The 16,920-nt window shown below is 38.6% G+C and overlaps 1 protein-coding gene across 2 annotated transcripts in view; it reads left to right on the top strand.

The window, feature by feature from the left end:
- The window catches only part of Ccdc178 (coiled-coil domain containing 178), a 401,819-nt gene that overhangs the window by 80,539 nt on the left and 304,360 nt on the right, over positions 1-16,920 (top strand). For both annotated transcript variants that reach the window (XM_087593662.1, XM_087593663.1), the window contains exons 10-11: positions 10,722-10,942; positions 15,859-16,001. In XM_087593662.1, the coding sequence (XP_087449788.1) occupies positions 10,722-10,942; positions 15,859-16,001 (364 nt within the window). The remainder of the gene's footprint in view (positions 1-10,721; positions 10,943-15,858; positions 16,002-16,920) is intronic.

The following is a 16,920-nucleotide window of genomic DNA, read 5'->3' as shown; positions in this document are numbered from 1 at the left end:
GTGACCATAGGTGTGTGGGTTCATTTCTGGGTCTTCAATTCTGTTCCATTGGTCTATCTGTCTGTCTCTGTACCAATACCATGCAGTTTTTATCACTATTGCTCTGTCATACTGCTTGAGTTCAGGGATAGTGATTCCCCCTGAAGTCCTTTTATTGTTGAGGATACTTTTAGCTATCCTGGGTTTTTTGTTATTCCAGATGAATTTGCAAATTGTTCTGTCTAACTCTTTGAAGAATTGGATGGGTATTTTGATGGGGATTGCATTGAATTTGTAGATCGCTTTTGGTAAAATGGCCATTTTTACTATATTAATCCTGCCAATCCATGAGCGTGGGAGATCTTTCCATATTCTTAGGTCTTCTTTAATTTCTTTCTTCAGAGTCTTGAAGGTCTTTGTGTACAGATCTTTTACTTGCTTGGTTAAAGTCACACCGAGATACTTTATATTATTTGGGTCTATTATGAAGGGTGTCGTTTCTCTAATTTCTTTCTCGGCTTGTTTCTCTTTTGTGTAGAGGAAGGCTACTGATTTATTTGAGTTAATTTTATACCCAGCCACTTTGCTGAAGTTGTTTATCAGCTTTAGTAGTTCTCTAGTCGAACGTTTGGGATCACTTAAATATACTATCATATCATCTGCAAATAGTGATATTTTGACTTCTTCTTTTTCCGATCTGTATCCCCTTGACCTCCTTTTGTTGTCTGATTGCTCTGGCTAGAACTTCAAGAACTATATTGAATAAGTAGGGAGAGAGTGGGCAGCCTTGTCTAGTCCCTGATTTTAGTGGGATTGCTTCAAGTTTCTCTCCATTTAGTGTAATGTTAGCAACTGGTTTGCTGTATATGGCTTTTACTATGTTTAGGTATGGGCCTTGAATTCCTATTCTTTCCAGGACTTTTATCATGAAGGGGTGTTGAATTTTGTCAAATGCTTTCTCAGCATCTAATGAAATGATCATGTGGTTTTGTTCTTTCAGTTTGTTTATATAATGGATCACGTTGATGGTTTTCCGTATATTAAACCATCCCTGCATGCCTGAGATGAAGCCTACTTGATCATGGTGGATGATTGTTTTGATGTGTTCTTGGATTCGGTTGATTCAGAATTTTATTGAGTATTTTTGCATCAATATTCATAAGGGAAATTGGTCTGAAGTTCTATTTCTTTGTTGGGTCTTTGTGTGGTTTAGGTTTAAGAGTAATTGTGGCTTCATAGAAGGAATTCGGTAGTGCTCCATCTGTTTCAATTTTGTGGAATAGTTTGAATAATATTGGTATGAGGTCTTCTATGAAGGTCTGATAGAATTCTGCATTAAACCCGTCTGGACCTGGGTTCCTTTTGGTTGGGAGACCTTTAATGACTGCTTCTATTTCCTTAGGAGTTATGGGGTTGTTTAACTGGTTTATCTGTGACTGATTAAACTTTGGTACCTGGTATCTGTCTAGGAAATTGTCCATTTCCTGCAGATTTTCAAGTTTTGTTGAATATAGGTTTTTATAGTAAGATCTGATGATTTTTTGAATTTCCTATGAATCTGTAGTTATGTCTCCCTTTTCATTTCTGATTTTGTTAATTTGGACACACTCTCTGTGTCCTCTCGTTAGTCTGGCTAACGGTTTATCTATCTTGCTGATTTTCTCAAAGAACCAACTTTTGGTTCTGTTGATTCTTTCTGTGGTCCTTTTTGTTTCTACTTGGTTGATTTCAGCTCTGAGTTTGATTATTTCCTGGCTTCTACTCCTCGTGGGTGTATTTGCTTCTTTTTGTTCTAGAGTTTTTAGGTGTGCTGTCAAGCTGCTGACATATGCTCTTTCCTGTTTCTTTCTGCAGGCACTCGGCGCTATGAGTTTTCCTCTTAGCACAGCTTTCATTGTGTCCCATAAGTTTGAGTATGTTGTACCTTCATTTTCATTAAATTCTAAAAAGTCTTTAATTTCTTTCTTTATTTCTCCCTTGACCAGGTTATCATTGAGTAGAGCATTGATCAATTTCCACGTATATGTGGGCATTCTTCCCTTATTGTTATTGAAGACCAGTTTAAGGCGTGGTGGTCCGATAGTACACATGGGATTATTTCTATCTTTCAGTACCTGTTGAGCCCCGTTTTTTGACCAATTATATGGTCAGTTTTGGAGAAAGTACCATAAGGAGCTGAGAAGAAGGTATATCCTTTTGCTTTAGGATACAATGTTCTATAAATATCCGTTAAGTCCATTTGGCTCATGACTTCTCTTAGTCTGTCTATGTCTCTGTTTAATTTCTGTTTCCATGATATGTCCATTGATGAGAGTGGGGTGTTGAAATCTACTACTATTATTGTGTGAGGTACAATGTGTGTTTTGAGCTTTAGTAAGGTTTCTTTTACGTATGTAGGTGCCCTTGTATTGGGGCCTAGATATTTAGGATTGAGAGTTCATCTTGGTGGATTTTTCCTTTGATGAATATGAAGTGTCCTTCCTTATCTTTTTTGATGACTTTTAATTGAAAATTGATTTTATTTGATATTAGAATGTCTACTCCAGCTTGCTTCTTCCGACCATTTGCTTGGAAAGTTGTTCCAGCCTTTCACTCTGAGGTAGTGTCTGTCTTTGTCTCTGAGGTGTGTTTCCTGTAGGCAGCAGAATGCAGGTTCCTCGTTGCTCATACAGTTTGTTAATCTATGTCTTTTATTGGGGAGTTGAGGCCATTGATGTTGAGAGATATTAAGGAATAGTGATTATTGCTTCCTGTTATATTCATATTTGGATATGAGGTTATGTTTGTGTGCTTTTCTTCTCTTTGTTTTGCTGCCAAGATGATTAGTTTCTTGCTTCTTCTAGAGTATAGCTTGCCTCCTTATGTTGGGCTTTACCATTTATTATCCTTTGTAGTGCTGGATTTGTAGAAAGATATTGTGTAAATTTGGTTTTGTCATGGAATATCTTGGTTTCTCCATCTATGTTAATTGAGAGTTTTGCAGGATACAGTAACCTGGGCTGGCATTTGTGTTCTCTTAGGGTCTGTATGACATCTGTCCAGGATCTTCTGGCTTTCATAATTTCTGGCGAAAAGCCTGGTGTGATTCTGATAGGTCTGCCTTTATATGTTACTTGACCTTTTTCCCTTACTGCTTTTAACATCTTTCTTTATTTTGTGCGTTTGGTGTTTTGACTATTATGTGACGGGAGGAGTTTCTTTTCTGGTCCAATCTATTTGGAGTTCTGTAGGATTCTTGTATGCCTATGGGTATCTCTTTCTTTAGGTTAGGGAAGTTTTCGTCTATGATTTTGTTGAAGATATTTACTGGTCCTTTGAGCTGGGAGTCTTCACTCTCTTCTATACCTATTATCCTTAGGTTTGATCTTCTCATTGAGTCCTGGATTTCCTGTATGTTTTGGACCAGTAGCTTTTTCTGCTTTACATTATCTTTGACAGTTGAGTCAATGATTTCTATGGAATATTCTGCTCCTGAGATTCTCTCTTCCATATCTTGTATTCTGTTGGTGAAGCTCATATCTACAGCTCCTTGTCTCTTCTTTTGGTTTTCTATATCCAGGGTTGTTTCCATGTGTTCTTTCTTGATTGCTTCTATTTCCATTTTTAATTCCTTCAACTGTTTGCTTGTGTTCTCCTGGAATTCTTTCAGGGATTTTTGTGACTCCTCTCTATGGGCTTCTACTTGTTTATTTATGTTTTCCTGGAATTCTTTCAGGCATTTTTGTGTTTCCTCTCTGTAGGCTTCTACTTGTTTATTAATGTTTTCCTGTGTTTCTCTAAGGGAGTTCTTCACATCTATCTTGAAGTCCTCCAGTGTCATGATCAAATATGATTTTCAAAGTAGATCTTGCTTTTCTGGTGTTTTTGGATATTCCGTTTTTGCTTTGGTGGGAGAATTAGGCTCCGATGATGCCATGTAGTCTTGGTTTCTGTTGCTTGGGTTCCTGCGCTTGCCTCTCGCCATCAGATTATCTCTAGTGTTACTTTGTTCTGCTCTTTCTGACAGTGGCTAGACTGTCCTATAAGCCTGTGTGTCAGGAGTGCTGTAGACCTGTTTTCCTGTTTCTTTCAGCCAGTTATGGGGACAGAGTGTTCTGCTTTCAGGCGTGTAGTTTTTCCCATCTACAGGTCTACAGCTGTTCCTGTAGGCCTGTGTCTGGTGTTCACCAGGCAAGTCTCTTGCAGCAGAAAAGTTGGTCTTACCTGTGGTCCCGAGGCTCACGCTTGCTCGTGGGGTGCTGCTTACGAGCTCTCAGCGGCGGCAGCAACGAGGAAGATCTGGGCTGCCGTTTCCGGGAGCCTCCATGCACCAGGGTTCCAGATGGCGTTTGGTGTTTTCCTCTGGCGTCAGAGATATGTTCAGAGTGCAGTCTTTTCTGGTTTCCCAGGCGTGTCTGCCTCTCTGAAGGTTTAGCTCTCCCTCCCATGGGATTTGGGTGCAGAGAACTATTTATCCATTCTGTCCCTTCAGGTTCTGGAGGTGTCTCAGATGCAGCGGTCTTGCTGCTCCTGGGCCCTCCTCTGCGGGAACCCACAGGCCTTATACAGTTTCCACTTGGACCAGGGATGTGAGCAGGTGTGGGCAGTGTTGGTGGTCTCTTCCACTCTGCAGCCTCAGGAGTGCCCACCTGACCAGGTGGTGAGGTCTCTCTCCCACGGGGTTGGGAGCAGAGAGCTGCTGCGGGCCGGAATCCACCGGTTTGGAACTCCCGGTAAACCCCGGAGGTGCCCGGTCCTAGAGGAATTTTGCCTCTGTGTGTCCTGAGTTCAACAGGCAGGTCTCTTGCAGCAGAAAAGTTGGTCTTACCTGTGGTCCCGAGGCTCAAGTTTGCTCGTGGGGTGCTGCCTACAAGCTCTCTGCGGCGGCAGCAACCAGGAAGATGTGTGCTGCCCTTTCTGGGAGCTTCCATGCACCAGGGTTCCAGATGGCGTTTGGATGAATTCTCAATCCTAAATATCTATGCTCCAAATACAAAGGCACCTACATATATAAAAGAAACATTACTAAAGCTCAAAGCACACATTGCACCTCACACAATAGTAGGAGATTTCAACACCACACTCTCATCAATGGACAGATCATGGAAACAGAAATTAAACAGAGATATAGACAGACTAACAGAAGTTATGGACCAAATAGATATAACAGATATTTATAGAACATTCTATCTTAAAAACAAAAGGATAAACCTTCTTCTCACCACGTCAAGGTACTTTGTCCAAAATAGACCATATAACTCATCACAAAACAGTCCTCAAGAGATACAGAAAGATAGAAATAATCAGACCACCACGGGCTAAGGCTTGTCTTCAATAAAAATAAGGAAAAAAAAGCCCACATATACAAGGAAGTTGAACAACACTCTACTCAATAACAACCTGGTCAAGGAAGAAGTAAAGAAAGAAATTAAAGACTTCTTAGAATTTAATGAAAATGAAGGTACAACATACCCAAACTTATGGGACACAATGAAAGCTGTGCTAAGAGGAAAACTCATAGCTCTGAGTGCCTGCAGAAACAAACAGGAGAAAGCATATATCAGCAGCTTGACAGCACACCTAAAAGCTCTAGAACAAAAAGAAGCAAATACACCCAGGAGGAGTAGAAGGCAGGAAATAATCAAATTCAGAGCTGAAATCAACCAAGTAGAAATGAAAAGGACCATACAAAGAATCAACAGAACCAAAAGTTTGAGAAAATAAACAAGATAGATAAACCCTTAGCCAGACTAAGCAGAGGACACAGAAAGTGTGTCCAAATTAACAAAATCAGAAATGAAAAGGGAGACATAACTACAGAATCAGAGGAAATTCCAAAAATCATCAGATCCTACTACAAAAGCCTATATTCAACAAAACTTGAAAATGTGGAGGAAATGGAAAATTTCCTAGACAAATACCAGGTACCGAAGTTAAATCAGGAACAGATAAACCATTTAAACAACCCCATAACTCCTAAAGAAATAGAAGCAGTCATTAAAACTCTCCCAACCAAAAGGAGCCCAGGTCCAGACGGGTTTAGTGCAGAATTCTATCAGAACTTCATAGAAGACCTCATACTAATACTATCCAAACAATTCCACAAAATTGAAACGGATGGAGAACTACCGAATTCCTTCTATGAAGCCACAATTACTCTTATACCTAAACCACACAAAGACCCAACAAAGAAAGAGAACTTTAGACCAATTTCCCTTATGAATATCGACGCAAAAATACTCAATAAAATTCTGGCAAACCGAATTCAAGAGCACATCAAAACAATCATCCACCATGATCAAGTAGGCTTCATCCCAGGCATGCAGAGATGGTTTAATATACGGAAAACATCAACATGATCCATTATATAAACAAACTGAAAGAACAAAACCACATGATCATTTCATTAGATGCTGAGAAAGCATTTGACAAAATTCAACACTGCTGCATGATAAAAGTCCTGGAAAGAATAGGAATTCAAGGCCCATACCTAAACATAGTAAAAGCCATATACAGCAAACCAGTTGCTAACATTAAACTAAATGGAGAGAAACTTGAAGCAATCCCACTACAATCAGGGACTAGACAAGGCTGCCCACTCTCTCCCTACTTATTCAATATAGTTCTTGAAGTTCTAGCCAGAGCAATCAGACAACAAAAGGAGGTCAAGGGGATACAGATCGGAAAAGAAGTCAAAATATCACTATTTGCAGATGATATGACAGTATATTTAAGTGATCCCAAAAGTTCCACCAGAGAACTACTAAAGCCGATAACAACTTCAGCAAAGTGGCTGGGTATAAAATTAACTCAAATAAATGAGTAGCCTTCCTCTACACAAAAGAGAAACAAGCTGACTTTAACCAAGCAAGTAAAAGATCTGTACAATAAGAACTTCAAGACTCTGAAGAAAGAAATTAAAGAAGACCTCAGAAGATGGAAAGATCTCCCATGCTCATGGATTGGCAGGATTAATATAGTAAAAATGGCCATTTTACCAAAAGCAATCTACAGATTCAATGCAATCCCCATCAAAATACCAATCCAATTCTTTAAAGAGTTAGACAGAACAATTTGCAAATTCATCTGGAATAACAAAAAACCCAGGACAACTAAAACTATCCTCAACAATAAAAGGACTTCCGGAGGAATCACTATCCTTGAACTCAAGCAGTATTACAGAGCAATAGTGATAAAAAGTGCATGGTATTGGTACAGAGACAGACAGATAGACCAATGTAACAGAATTGAAGACCCAGAAATGAACCCACTCACCTATGGTCAGTTGATTTTTGACAAAGGAGCCAAAACCATCCAATGGAAACAAAGATAGCATTTTCAGTAAATGGTGCTATTTCAACTTCAGGTCAGCATGTAGAAGAATGCAGATCGATCCATGCTTATCACCCCATACAAAGCTTAAGTTCAAGAGGATCAAGGACCTCCACGTCAAACCAGATACACTCAAACTAATAGAAGAAAAGGTGGGGAAGAATCTCTAGCACATGTGCACTGGAGAAAAATTCCTGAACAAAACATCAATGGCTTATGCTCTAAGATCAAGAATTGACAAATTGGATCTCATAAAGCTACAAAGCTTCTGTAAGTTAAAGGACAATGTGGTTAGGACAAAATGGCAACCAACAGATTGGGAAAAGATCTTTACCAATCCTACAACTTATAGAGGCCTTATATCCAAAATATACAAAGAGCTCAAGAAGTTAGAATGCAGGGAGACAAATAACCCTATTAAAAATGGGATTCAGAGCTAAACAAAGAATTCACAGCTGAGGAATATTGAATGGCTGAGAAGCACCTAAAGAAATGTACAACGTCCTTAGTCATAAGGGAAATGCAAATCAAAACATCCCTGAGATTCCACCTCACATCAGTCAGAATGACTGAGATCAAAAACTGTGACAGTAAATGCTGGCGAGGATGCGGAGAAAGAGGAACACTCCTCCATTGTTGGTGGGATTGCAGACTGGTACAACCATTCTGGAAATCAGTCTGGAGGTTCCTCAGAAAATTGGACAAAGTGCTACCTGAGCACCCATTGATACCTCTCTTGGGCATACACCCAAAAGATCCTCCAACGTACAACAAAAACACATGTTCCCCTTTGTTCATAGCAGCCTTACTTATGATAGCCTGAAGCTGGAAAGTACCCAGATGCCTTTCAACAGAAGAATGGATACAGAAAATGTGGTACATCTACACATGGAATACTACTCAGCTATCAAAAACAATGACTTCATGAAATTCATAGGCAAATAATATGAACTAGAAAATATCATCCTGAGTGAGGTAACCTAATCACAGAAAAACACACATGGTATGCACTCATTGATAAGTGGATATTAGCCCAAATGCTGAAATTACCCTAGATGACTAGAACACATGAAACTCAAGAAGGTTGACCAAATGCGGATGACTCACTCTGTCTTTAAAAAGGAGAACAAGAATACCCTTGGCAGGGAATAGGGAGGCAAAGTTTAGAACAGAGGCAGAAGGAACACCCATTCAGAGCCTGCCCCACATGTGGCCCATACATATACAGCCACCCAATTAGACAAGATGGATGAAGCAAAGAAGTACAGGCCGACAGGAACCCGATGTAGATCTCTCCTGAGAGACACAGCCAGAATAAGGCAAATACAGAGGCAAATGCCAGCAGCAAACCACTGAACTGAGAACAGGACCCCCGTTGAAGAAATCAGAAAGGACTGAAAGACCTGAAGGGGCTTAAAAGCCAGTATGAACAACAATGCCAACCAACCAGAGCTTACAGGGACTAAGCCACTACCCAAAGACTATACATGGACTGACCCTGGGCTCCAACCTCATGGGTAGCAATGAATGGCCTAGTAAGGGCACCAGTGGAAGGGGAAGCCCTTGGTCCTGCCAAGGCTGGACCCCCAGTGAATGTGATTGTTGGGGGGAGGGCGGTAATGGAGGGAGGATGGGGAGGGGAACACTTATATAGAAGGGGAGAGGGAGGAGTTAGGGGGATGTTGGCTTGGAACCCAGGAAAGGGAATAACATTTGAAATGCAAATAAGAAATACCCTATTTAATAAGGATGAAAATAAAAGGGAGATCAGTTAGGAAACAGAAAATTAAGATATTTCTCTAGACATCAACACAAAGACTCAAAAATGCCTCAGTGCAAAATATTCATATTCATGGATATAATACATAAGATTGCTTTTGTAAAAGTAATTACAGATATTTACAAAATTCCACGGAACCAGAGTCCACAACTGATATAAGAAGCTATTTTAAACCATACAGCAAAGTAGGGAGAATCAGTATAGATATGAAAAAAACTACAGGCCTAACCCATGAAGTAAAGGGACAAAAGTACTAAATGATATCATCAAAAACTCATGAGAAAACTTATTTTAGATTATTAAAAAACCAATTTTGTTTCATTCCAAAAAATGCAAGATGACTTTAGCATTAGAAAGTTGTAATGGAAAGAACAAGGAGGCCCTCCTCTGTAATTTTCTTATAATTGTCTAAGTGCATATTAATATATAAAATAATTAAAAGTAATTTCCTTGTCTAAAACTTCAAACATTTTATCCAAATAAATAATCAATATCCATTTATTTTTCAAATTTAGAATTTTTATTTTCCAGTCTTATTTTCTTCCCATGGGCCTTGCTTGGTGTCAGGGATAATTTATACATATACATATATATATATATATAATTTTACATTATATTTTTGTTATATTTTTCAACATCTCTATATTCATTCATTCATTCATTCATTCATTCATTTATTAATAGAGTTAATAGCGTCTCATGTATTACAGGCTGACTTAGAATGAATTCCCATGTAGTTAACGTTGACCTTAATGTTTCTGCCTGTACCTCTCCCAATTACATGAATCTCTCTCTCTCTCTCTCTCTCTCTCTCTCTCTCTCTCTCTCTCTCTCTCTCTCTCTCTCTGTGTGTGTGTGTGTGTGTGTTTGTATAAAATGATCAGGTTTTTTTTTTCTTTTTTTCGTAACTGAGAACCGAACCAGGACCTTGCACTTATTAGGCAAGCTTTCTACCACTGAGCTAAATCCCCAACCCCCAGGGTTTTTTTTTTTTTGATGGTAATAAATTGGATTTACAGTAAAGATTATCAATCTTTAGTGCTGAGATTACAGGTGTGTGAATAATCGCCATGCCTGTTGGTGTTGGGGGTCTAACTCAGAGCATTGTGAATGCTGTCAAACACTTTGTGAATTGAGCTATATCCCTAAACCTGTATAGATTCATTTATGTCAATTTTAGATTAAAAATTATTTAATTATTTATTTTTGTTAAATCATTCCTATACTTGTAATAATTTTCAGTTGAGTATTTTTTGCTATTTTTTCTATAATTGAAGCACCCTAATAGCAATGATGGCTACCCTCTCATTTTGACACTTGTAAGTCCAATTTTATCATTTTAGTTTTCTGTATTTCTGAAAGACCTCTATTCTTTCAAATGTATTTTCTTTTTAGCACGCTTACAAAATAATGTGTATATCTGTGCTTGTAAAATGATCAGTTTGTTTGTTGATGGTAATGAATTTATACTGAAGAGTGTCATGATGGAGGCAATATGTCTTACAATTCAATATTTAAATAACCATTTTTAAGATTCATAGATGAATAGTTTCTGAAGCTAAAGTAGCTTCTGCATGCTATCAAGCGTTTCTTTCTGGATCATTCGATGCCAGCTCTGGACTCAGTGTTGCTCTCATTCATTTTTTTTCAGAACATGAAGCCTTCTCCAAAGAAATTGCAGAGCTGCGCAACCATCTTAAAGATTTGAGGAACACGGCGGATCAACTGCAGGAGCAGACGGACATGTTGGAACAAGCCAATTCAAAGGTCCAGGCGGACATAGACTACATGATTTCTCATAGCGTTCTGCTGGAGAAGAAGCGCAAGCAGGAGCTAGAACTTCTGAGAAAGCGGTACCAAAAAAAGTTTGAGGTGAGTAAATCTGTATCTTCTTGCTTATTCTAAAACATTTTTACTATAAGAACTGAATATATTTTCTAATGTTGACCTGTAGTTTATTTCTCCAACAAGCTGTTCAATTATAATTTATTGGAATTCATTTATACATTATCTTTGAGACTTATCTATATACCTGGGGCATTTAATAATGGAATGCTTTAAATGGGGCTTAATGGGCTTAGTAGGAATGCAGAAGTCTTTGTTATTAAGAGTGATTTGAATTGTGCAGGCCTGGCCCAAGTGGTTTCACAAAATATATGATTTGGGTATTAAAGGAACACCCAGAAGTGAAATGGAGCTGGATCCTGTGTTGAAGAATATTAAATTGAATTAAGGAAGTAATGACCTTGGAGCAAGATCCCACCCAGCTAAGTTAGCTCCAGGCAACTTAGTACAAAGGTTTAATCCTAGGAGACAGGCATACAGACCTCTAAATTCAAGGTCAATCTACAGAACAAGATCTGGGACAGCCAAGTTTAGGCAGTGAAAGAGTGAGAAATGTAATAGAACAAGGAGGCCATGTTCCAGCTCCTGCAAGCAGCAAAACTCAGCAGCTTCAGCCATGTGTCTCTGGCTTTCTATTCAAGAAGAGGAGACTACTGTGATAATTGATGCTGGTTAGCCAGAGCTAAGCAAGAGACCAGCATCACTGAGGTAAAATCTTCTGGGAAGTGTTTTCTGAAAACACAAAAAAGTTGTGTTCCAGAGATAGTCAAGTTTGTACCTCAGGCTGCAGCTGTATTTGGTAATGTGTAAGAGTCACCCAGGTGGTACTGGTTTTGAAGGCATGAAGGAGTCATGAAGAGCACTTGAGGCTGGGCACTGTGAGAGACCATGGAAGGCCATTGGTGACAGTGCAGCCATGGGATGATTACCAAGAGCAGCTGAGGCAGTGAAGTGGATCAACCTGAGTGCTACAGAGGGCAGAGTTGGAGAAGTGAAGCCTGCCTTTTGGAGGATCATGTGTGGAGCCAAGATATTGAAACAAACTGCCTTGGTTAAAGATGCCAGAGCCACGGACGGGGTGTCTGCTGAGGAAAGCTGCTAACAGGGAGTAGAACCAGCTCAGGAGAAAGAAGTTTGTTGTGGTCAACAAAGATGAAAAAGAAGTTGAAGACCTAAAAACTGCTTTAACATCAGACATGGAGAAGGCAGATTTTGGAGTTTGCCCAGCTGGTTGCCTGTCTTAATTCAGGGATTACAGTTAAGTGATGAGCTGGCTCTCAGAAGAGACTTTGAACTTTGGATTTTTAACATTTTTGAGACTGCTATAGACTATAGAGACTTTGCAAGTTGGACTAAATGTACTTTTTTATTATACTATGTTTAGGTATGACCTCCATAGACTCAGGTGTCTAAGCAAACCTATGGATTTAGGGAGTGGAATGTGATGGTTTGCATATGCTTGGCCCAGGGAGTGGCACCATTAGAAGGTGTGGACCTAAAAAAAAAAGAAGGTGTGGCCTTGTTGGAGGAAGTGTGTCACTGTGGGGTGGGCTTGGAGACCCTCCTCCTAGCTGCTTGAGGATGCTCAGTCTGTGCTTCCTTCGGGTAAAGGTGTAGAACTCAGCTCCTCCTGCACCATGCCTGCCTGGACGCTGCGATGTTGCCATGCTCCTGCCTTGATGATAATGGACTGAACCTCTGAACCTGTAAGCCAGCCCCAATGAAATGTTGTCCTTTATAAAACTTGCATTGATCATGGTGTCTGTTCACAGCAGTAAGACCCTAACTAACACAAAACCTTAATCAGCACTGGAGCTGAGCAGATATCTACCCTCCAAGCTCTTTTGCCTACTTCTATGTCAATAACTGAGAGTTATAACTTGTCATGTTCTCTCTGGGCAGCTCTTAATTCCAACTGGCTAGCTCATGGCTAGGTTTTCATGATTCACCTATTTATGACATCTTCTCCTCTCTCAACCTTCTTCCCCTCATGCTGCTGCCCCAGACTCCAAGAATAGGAACTGAAACCCCACCTACCTCTCTTCTTTCTCAGCTATAGGCTGTTGACATCTTTATTCAACCAGTAGTTTTAAATTATGGAGCAAGGTCAGATAGCATTTCTTTGTACACATGTAGATTTTCACCAGAACTTGGGGGAAAATATTTAGCATAATACATAGACATAACCTCAATATGTTTCTGTACATGAAGCCCAGAACTATGTTGAAATGTCCCTCTGGGACATCACCAGAAGAAGTAATTTCCCATAATACAGATGAGACACCACTAGGGATGGTTAGAAATATCATTCACCAGTGTAAAGAAGCCTACAGTGATACAGCAGAAGAAAAGTTGTATTCTGAAGAAGAAAACATACCTTCAATTTATGAAATAAGCATAAAAGACAAAACTCAGGAATGAAAAACAGAATTATGAGCACTGCAGGGACCAAATCCCTCCTTGGAGAGAAGCAGAAGCATACAGAACTGAAGGAAGCAGGATGACTAGCTTTTAGAGGGCAGGCCCTACAGTGGGACTCCATGAGTATTGTGTCTAAATCCCTACTATAAGCTTTCAGATCTTGAATACTTTTTGTAAACCTTTATGCCTTGCCTTTTTCACTTACAAAATGATATAATAAGAACCAGTGAGCCATAAACTTAGTGTGCACCTGAATTAAATAACGGAGGTCAAAACAGGTTACCATAACATCCAGAGTGTAATATGCATACAGAAACACATAAGTGTAAATATGTACATCAAAAAAGAAAGATCCATATTAACAACATCTATGCAGATAATTAAACCACAGGACAGAATATAGGGCTGACTGCAGCTTCTAGAATAGGATAATATTGGGGCTCAGCTGAGGGTCATCTTTTTCTCCTTAAGTAGTACACGAAGCCCACAGCCAAATAATTCCCAAAGTCTCACATTCTCTGCCACCAAACACTTGTCTGTTCTCAGATTCTTCAAATAGGCAGAGAGCAGCCCATATGCTTTAGAATTTGCTAAAACTACTCAGTTAACCACTCTACAGGAAGCCCCTGAAACCTAGCAAGCTCTACCCTACTGGCAAACTTAGCATGTAACCGGACAGGGAGGATGGTATTCATGTATTGCAAATATACCTGAGATTGATTAATTGTTCCGTTTGGCATCATTCTTTTTATGTTATCTGTGTTTCAATGAAAATAAATCCAAAATCATAAATTATAAAATGTACATCACATTTAATTTAAAAAGCATATACTATCTAAAATATAATGTAATTTATGAAAATTTAAATTATGTAGTAAATATTGCCCAAGGTTCCAAGGAGAAATTTATCAAAGCAAACCTACCAAATATTAATTTACTGTACCCTATAATTGACCCTGGATTTAGTGGCAGTATAATTGGATGTGGCCTACTATGAACAACTAATCATTTCAATATTATTTTTAAACAAGCCACAGAAAATAAGGGCATCCTTAAATGAATTTAAACTGATAATTTTAATAGCAGAATCTTGTGAAATTTTTGAAAAAAATTAAGAGTATATATCTGAAAATATGATGTAAAATATGTTCAAAATAGTCCTTTATCAAAACAGATAAATGATAATGAATCACCTCATGTATAATTCCCTTTAGGAGGCTAGAAATTACTTGACATTAAGAGATGTAGTTCTATAACTTAGACTGTCACCAAAATAAAAGAAAGAGGTCTGATTTTTATCAAAAGATTCTTGATATTTACTTGTCATAATTAAAATGTGAAAACCAAAACAGAACTTCTATAACTTGGTGTTTGATGCTGATGTTGGAGGATGCAGATTCTGAGGCCAGGCAAGTATTTCCAGCAAGATTTGGGTTCTTTTTAATCAAGATTTTATGATAAATACATAAATTACAGACTTTCACAAACAGCGCTAGCATTCGTATTAACTCCTGAAACCCTGCAGCCACTTCAAGCAAAAACAGTAGAAAATGACTACCCAGGACAAGATGTGCGCTGAAGAGACTGCTTTCACCAAAATGACAAGACAGTAAAATGAAATACTAAAATTGTAAATGATAAATAACTTTCTCATAACATACCTGAAATGGTCTAAAATCTTTCCTGGTTAAATAACTTTCTTTAGTTTTTAAAACTTCCCAGAAGTTTTAAAGGCTTGAGAAATGGGCCAGAGGTTAAGATTTTTTGGTTACTTGGAACTGCTCTTTTTGGACGATCAAGGCTTGGAACTGCCTGTAACTCCAGCTCCAAATCTACCTGGAGACTCATGTGGCTTCAAAGGAACCATGCATGCTCATGGTGTGCACGTCATCAGGTTTCTTGGAACACTGATACTTTTGTATTCTGCCTGTGAGAGTTAATGCTGTTACTCTTTTTCCTGGAACATACTTTTCCAGTGAGCATTCAGGAAAGCCCCCCACCCCGGACTCAGCACATTCTGGTTTTAGGAGTGCAACTGAAGAACGTATTTAAAGCTGTAAGCAGCAAGTGTCATGTGGTGTCATTCAGACAAGAGAGATTGATAGAACACAGAAAGGACATAGGAAGACAGATAGGAAGTGCAAGTGGTCTTCATTAATTACTAAAAGTAAGTGCTTTGGGCTATTACAGGAAGTCAGCGATGGTTATTTTTCATTAAAATGAGCACATGTGATTTAATTTTCATTGTACCTCCACATTTTCATATTTTTTGCAACATAGTATATGCACATTAAAAATCAACATCCTTCAGTGGTTTAACAGATGGTTTTTAAACTTGAGCACATAAACCTGTACCTTTCATGCTTCTGTAGCCTAAAATGAATTGTCAATCATGCTGTATACATTTAGAGGATTAGTCACGGTAAGAAAATAGACTTTAATAATTTAACCTAAATTATGAGACCTTGGAATTTTTAATTAATCATTCATAAATATATGGGCAACATATATTTCATTTCTAGGTGATGGAACAATTTAGAGCACTTCATGAAGAGCTTAAAGATTCTGTGGACCAGATTGAAAATGCGAAGATAAGGCTGAAGCGCATGAAAGAAGAGGATGAGAGAGAGCTCCTCAAGGATCTAACAACTGCAGCATCCTATGAGTAAGAAACCACCCTACATGCTGTGGACAGTACATACTACATACAGTATCTAGAAATAAAGGGTTAACCAGTGTAATAAATGCCCCTGCTCAAAAACTTTCCAAGAGCACAGAATTTAAATTGCTTAAGCCAATATTGTCACTAAGTTTGTGTCAATTGAAATTTGAATATTTAACGTGCAAATCTATGTAAATCCACAAAACAGTATATTTCCATTTTAAAAAATTTCATGTATATCAGCTAATTTTATGAGGATAAAGCATAGTGGCAATGTATCTCCCTCTCATCTGCATGCAAAGGAAATTGCCTTATTTTTTAATAAGATACCACACATTATGAATCAATGCAGTAATTATAAGCATAGATATTAATATTTCAACGTGTATTTATTTTCTTAAGAGAACAACATTTTAAATGCGTAGATTTTCTCTTCCTTATTAATAGTTCAGAGTTTTATCTTCTTGCATAAATTTCTAAAGTAAACATATCTTCTAATACATTCCTATCTTTGTTAGGGTTTCTATTTTTGTGATAAAACTTCACAGGTAAAAGCACTTTGGAGAAGAAAGGGTTAATTTCATCTTTCAGCTCATATTGCATCATCCAGGAAAGTCAGGGAAGGATAGAGAAGTTGGTACAGAGGCCACAGGAGATTGTAGTTCATTTGCTTGTTCAGCCTGCTTTCTTGTAGAACTCAGGCTCACAAGTCCCTGGGCAGCATTGCCAACACTAAATTGGGCCTCATATGTCAGTCATCAGTTCAGCCCCACCCCACTCCCCATCCCTGTGCCAAAGCAAGGTGTACAGACTTTCCCATGAGCAATTCTGGCAGGGACATTGTCTCAACTAAATTTTTGTCCTCCGAAACAATTCTATGTCAAATTGACAAAGACTAGTCAGCACACCTCCCACCTTCTTT

This window comes from Rattus norvegicus, chromosome 18 (genome assembly GCF_021556685.1).
Source record: "Rattus norvegicus strain SHRSP/BbbUtx chromosome 18, alternate assembly SHRSP_T2T, whole genome shotgun sequence".
NCBI lineage: Eukaryota > Metazoa > Chordata > Mammalia > Rodentia > Muridae > Rattus > Rattus norvegicus.
This window is presented reverse-complemented; position numbering and strand designations above follow the sequence as displayed.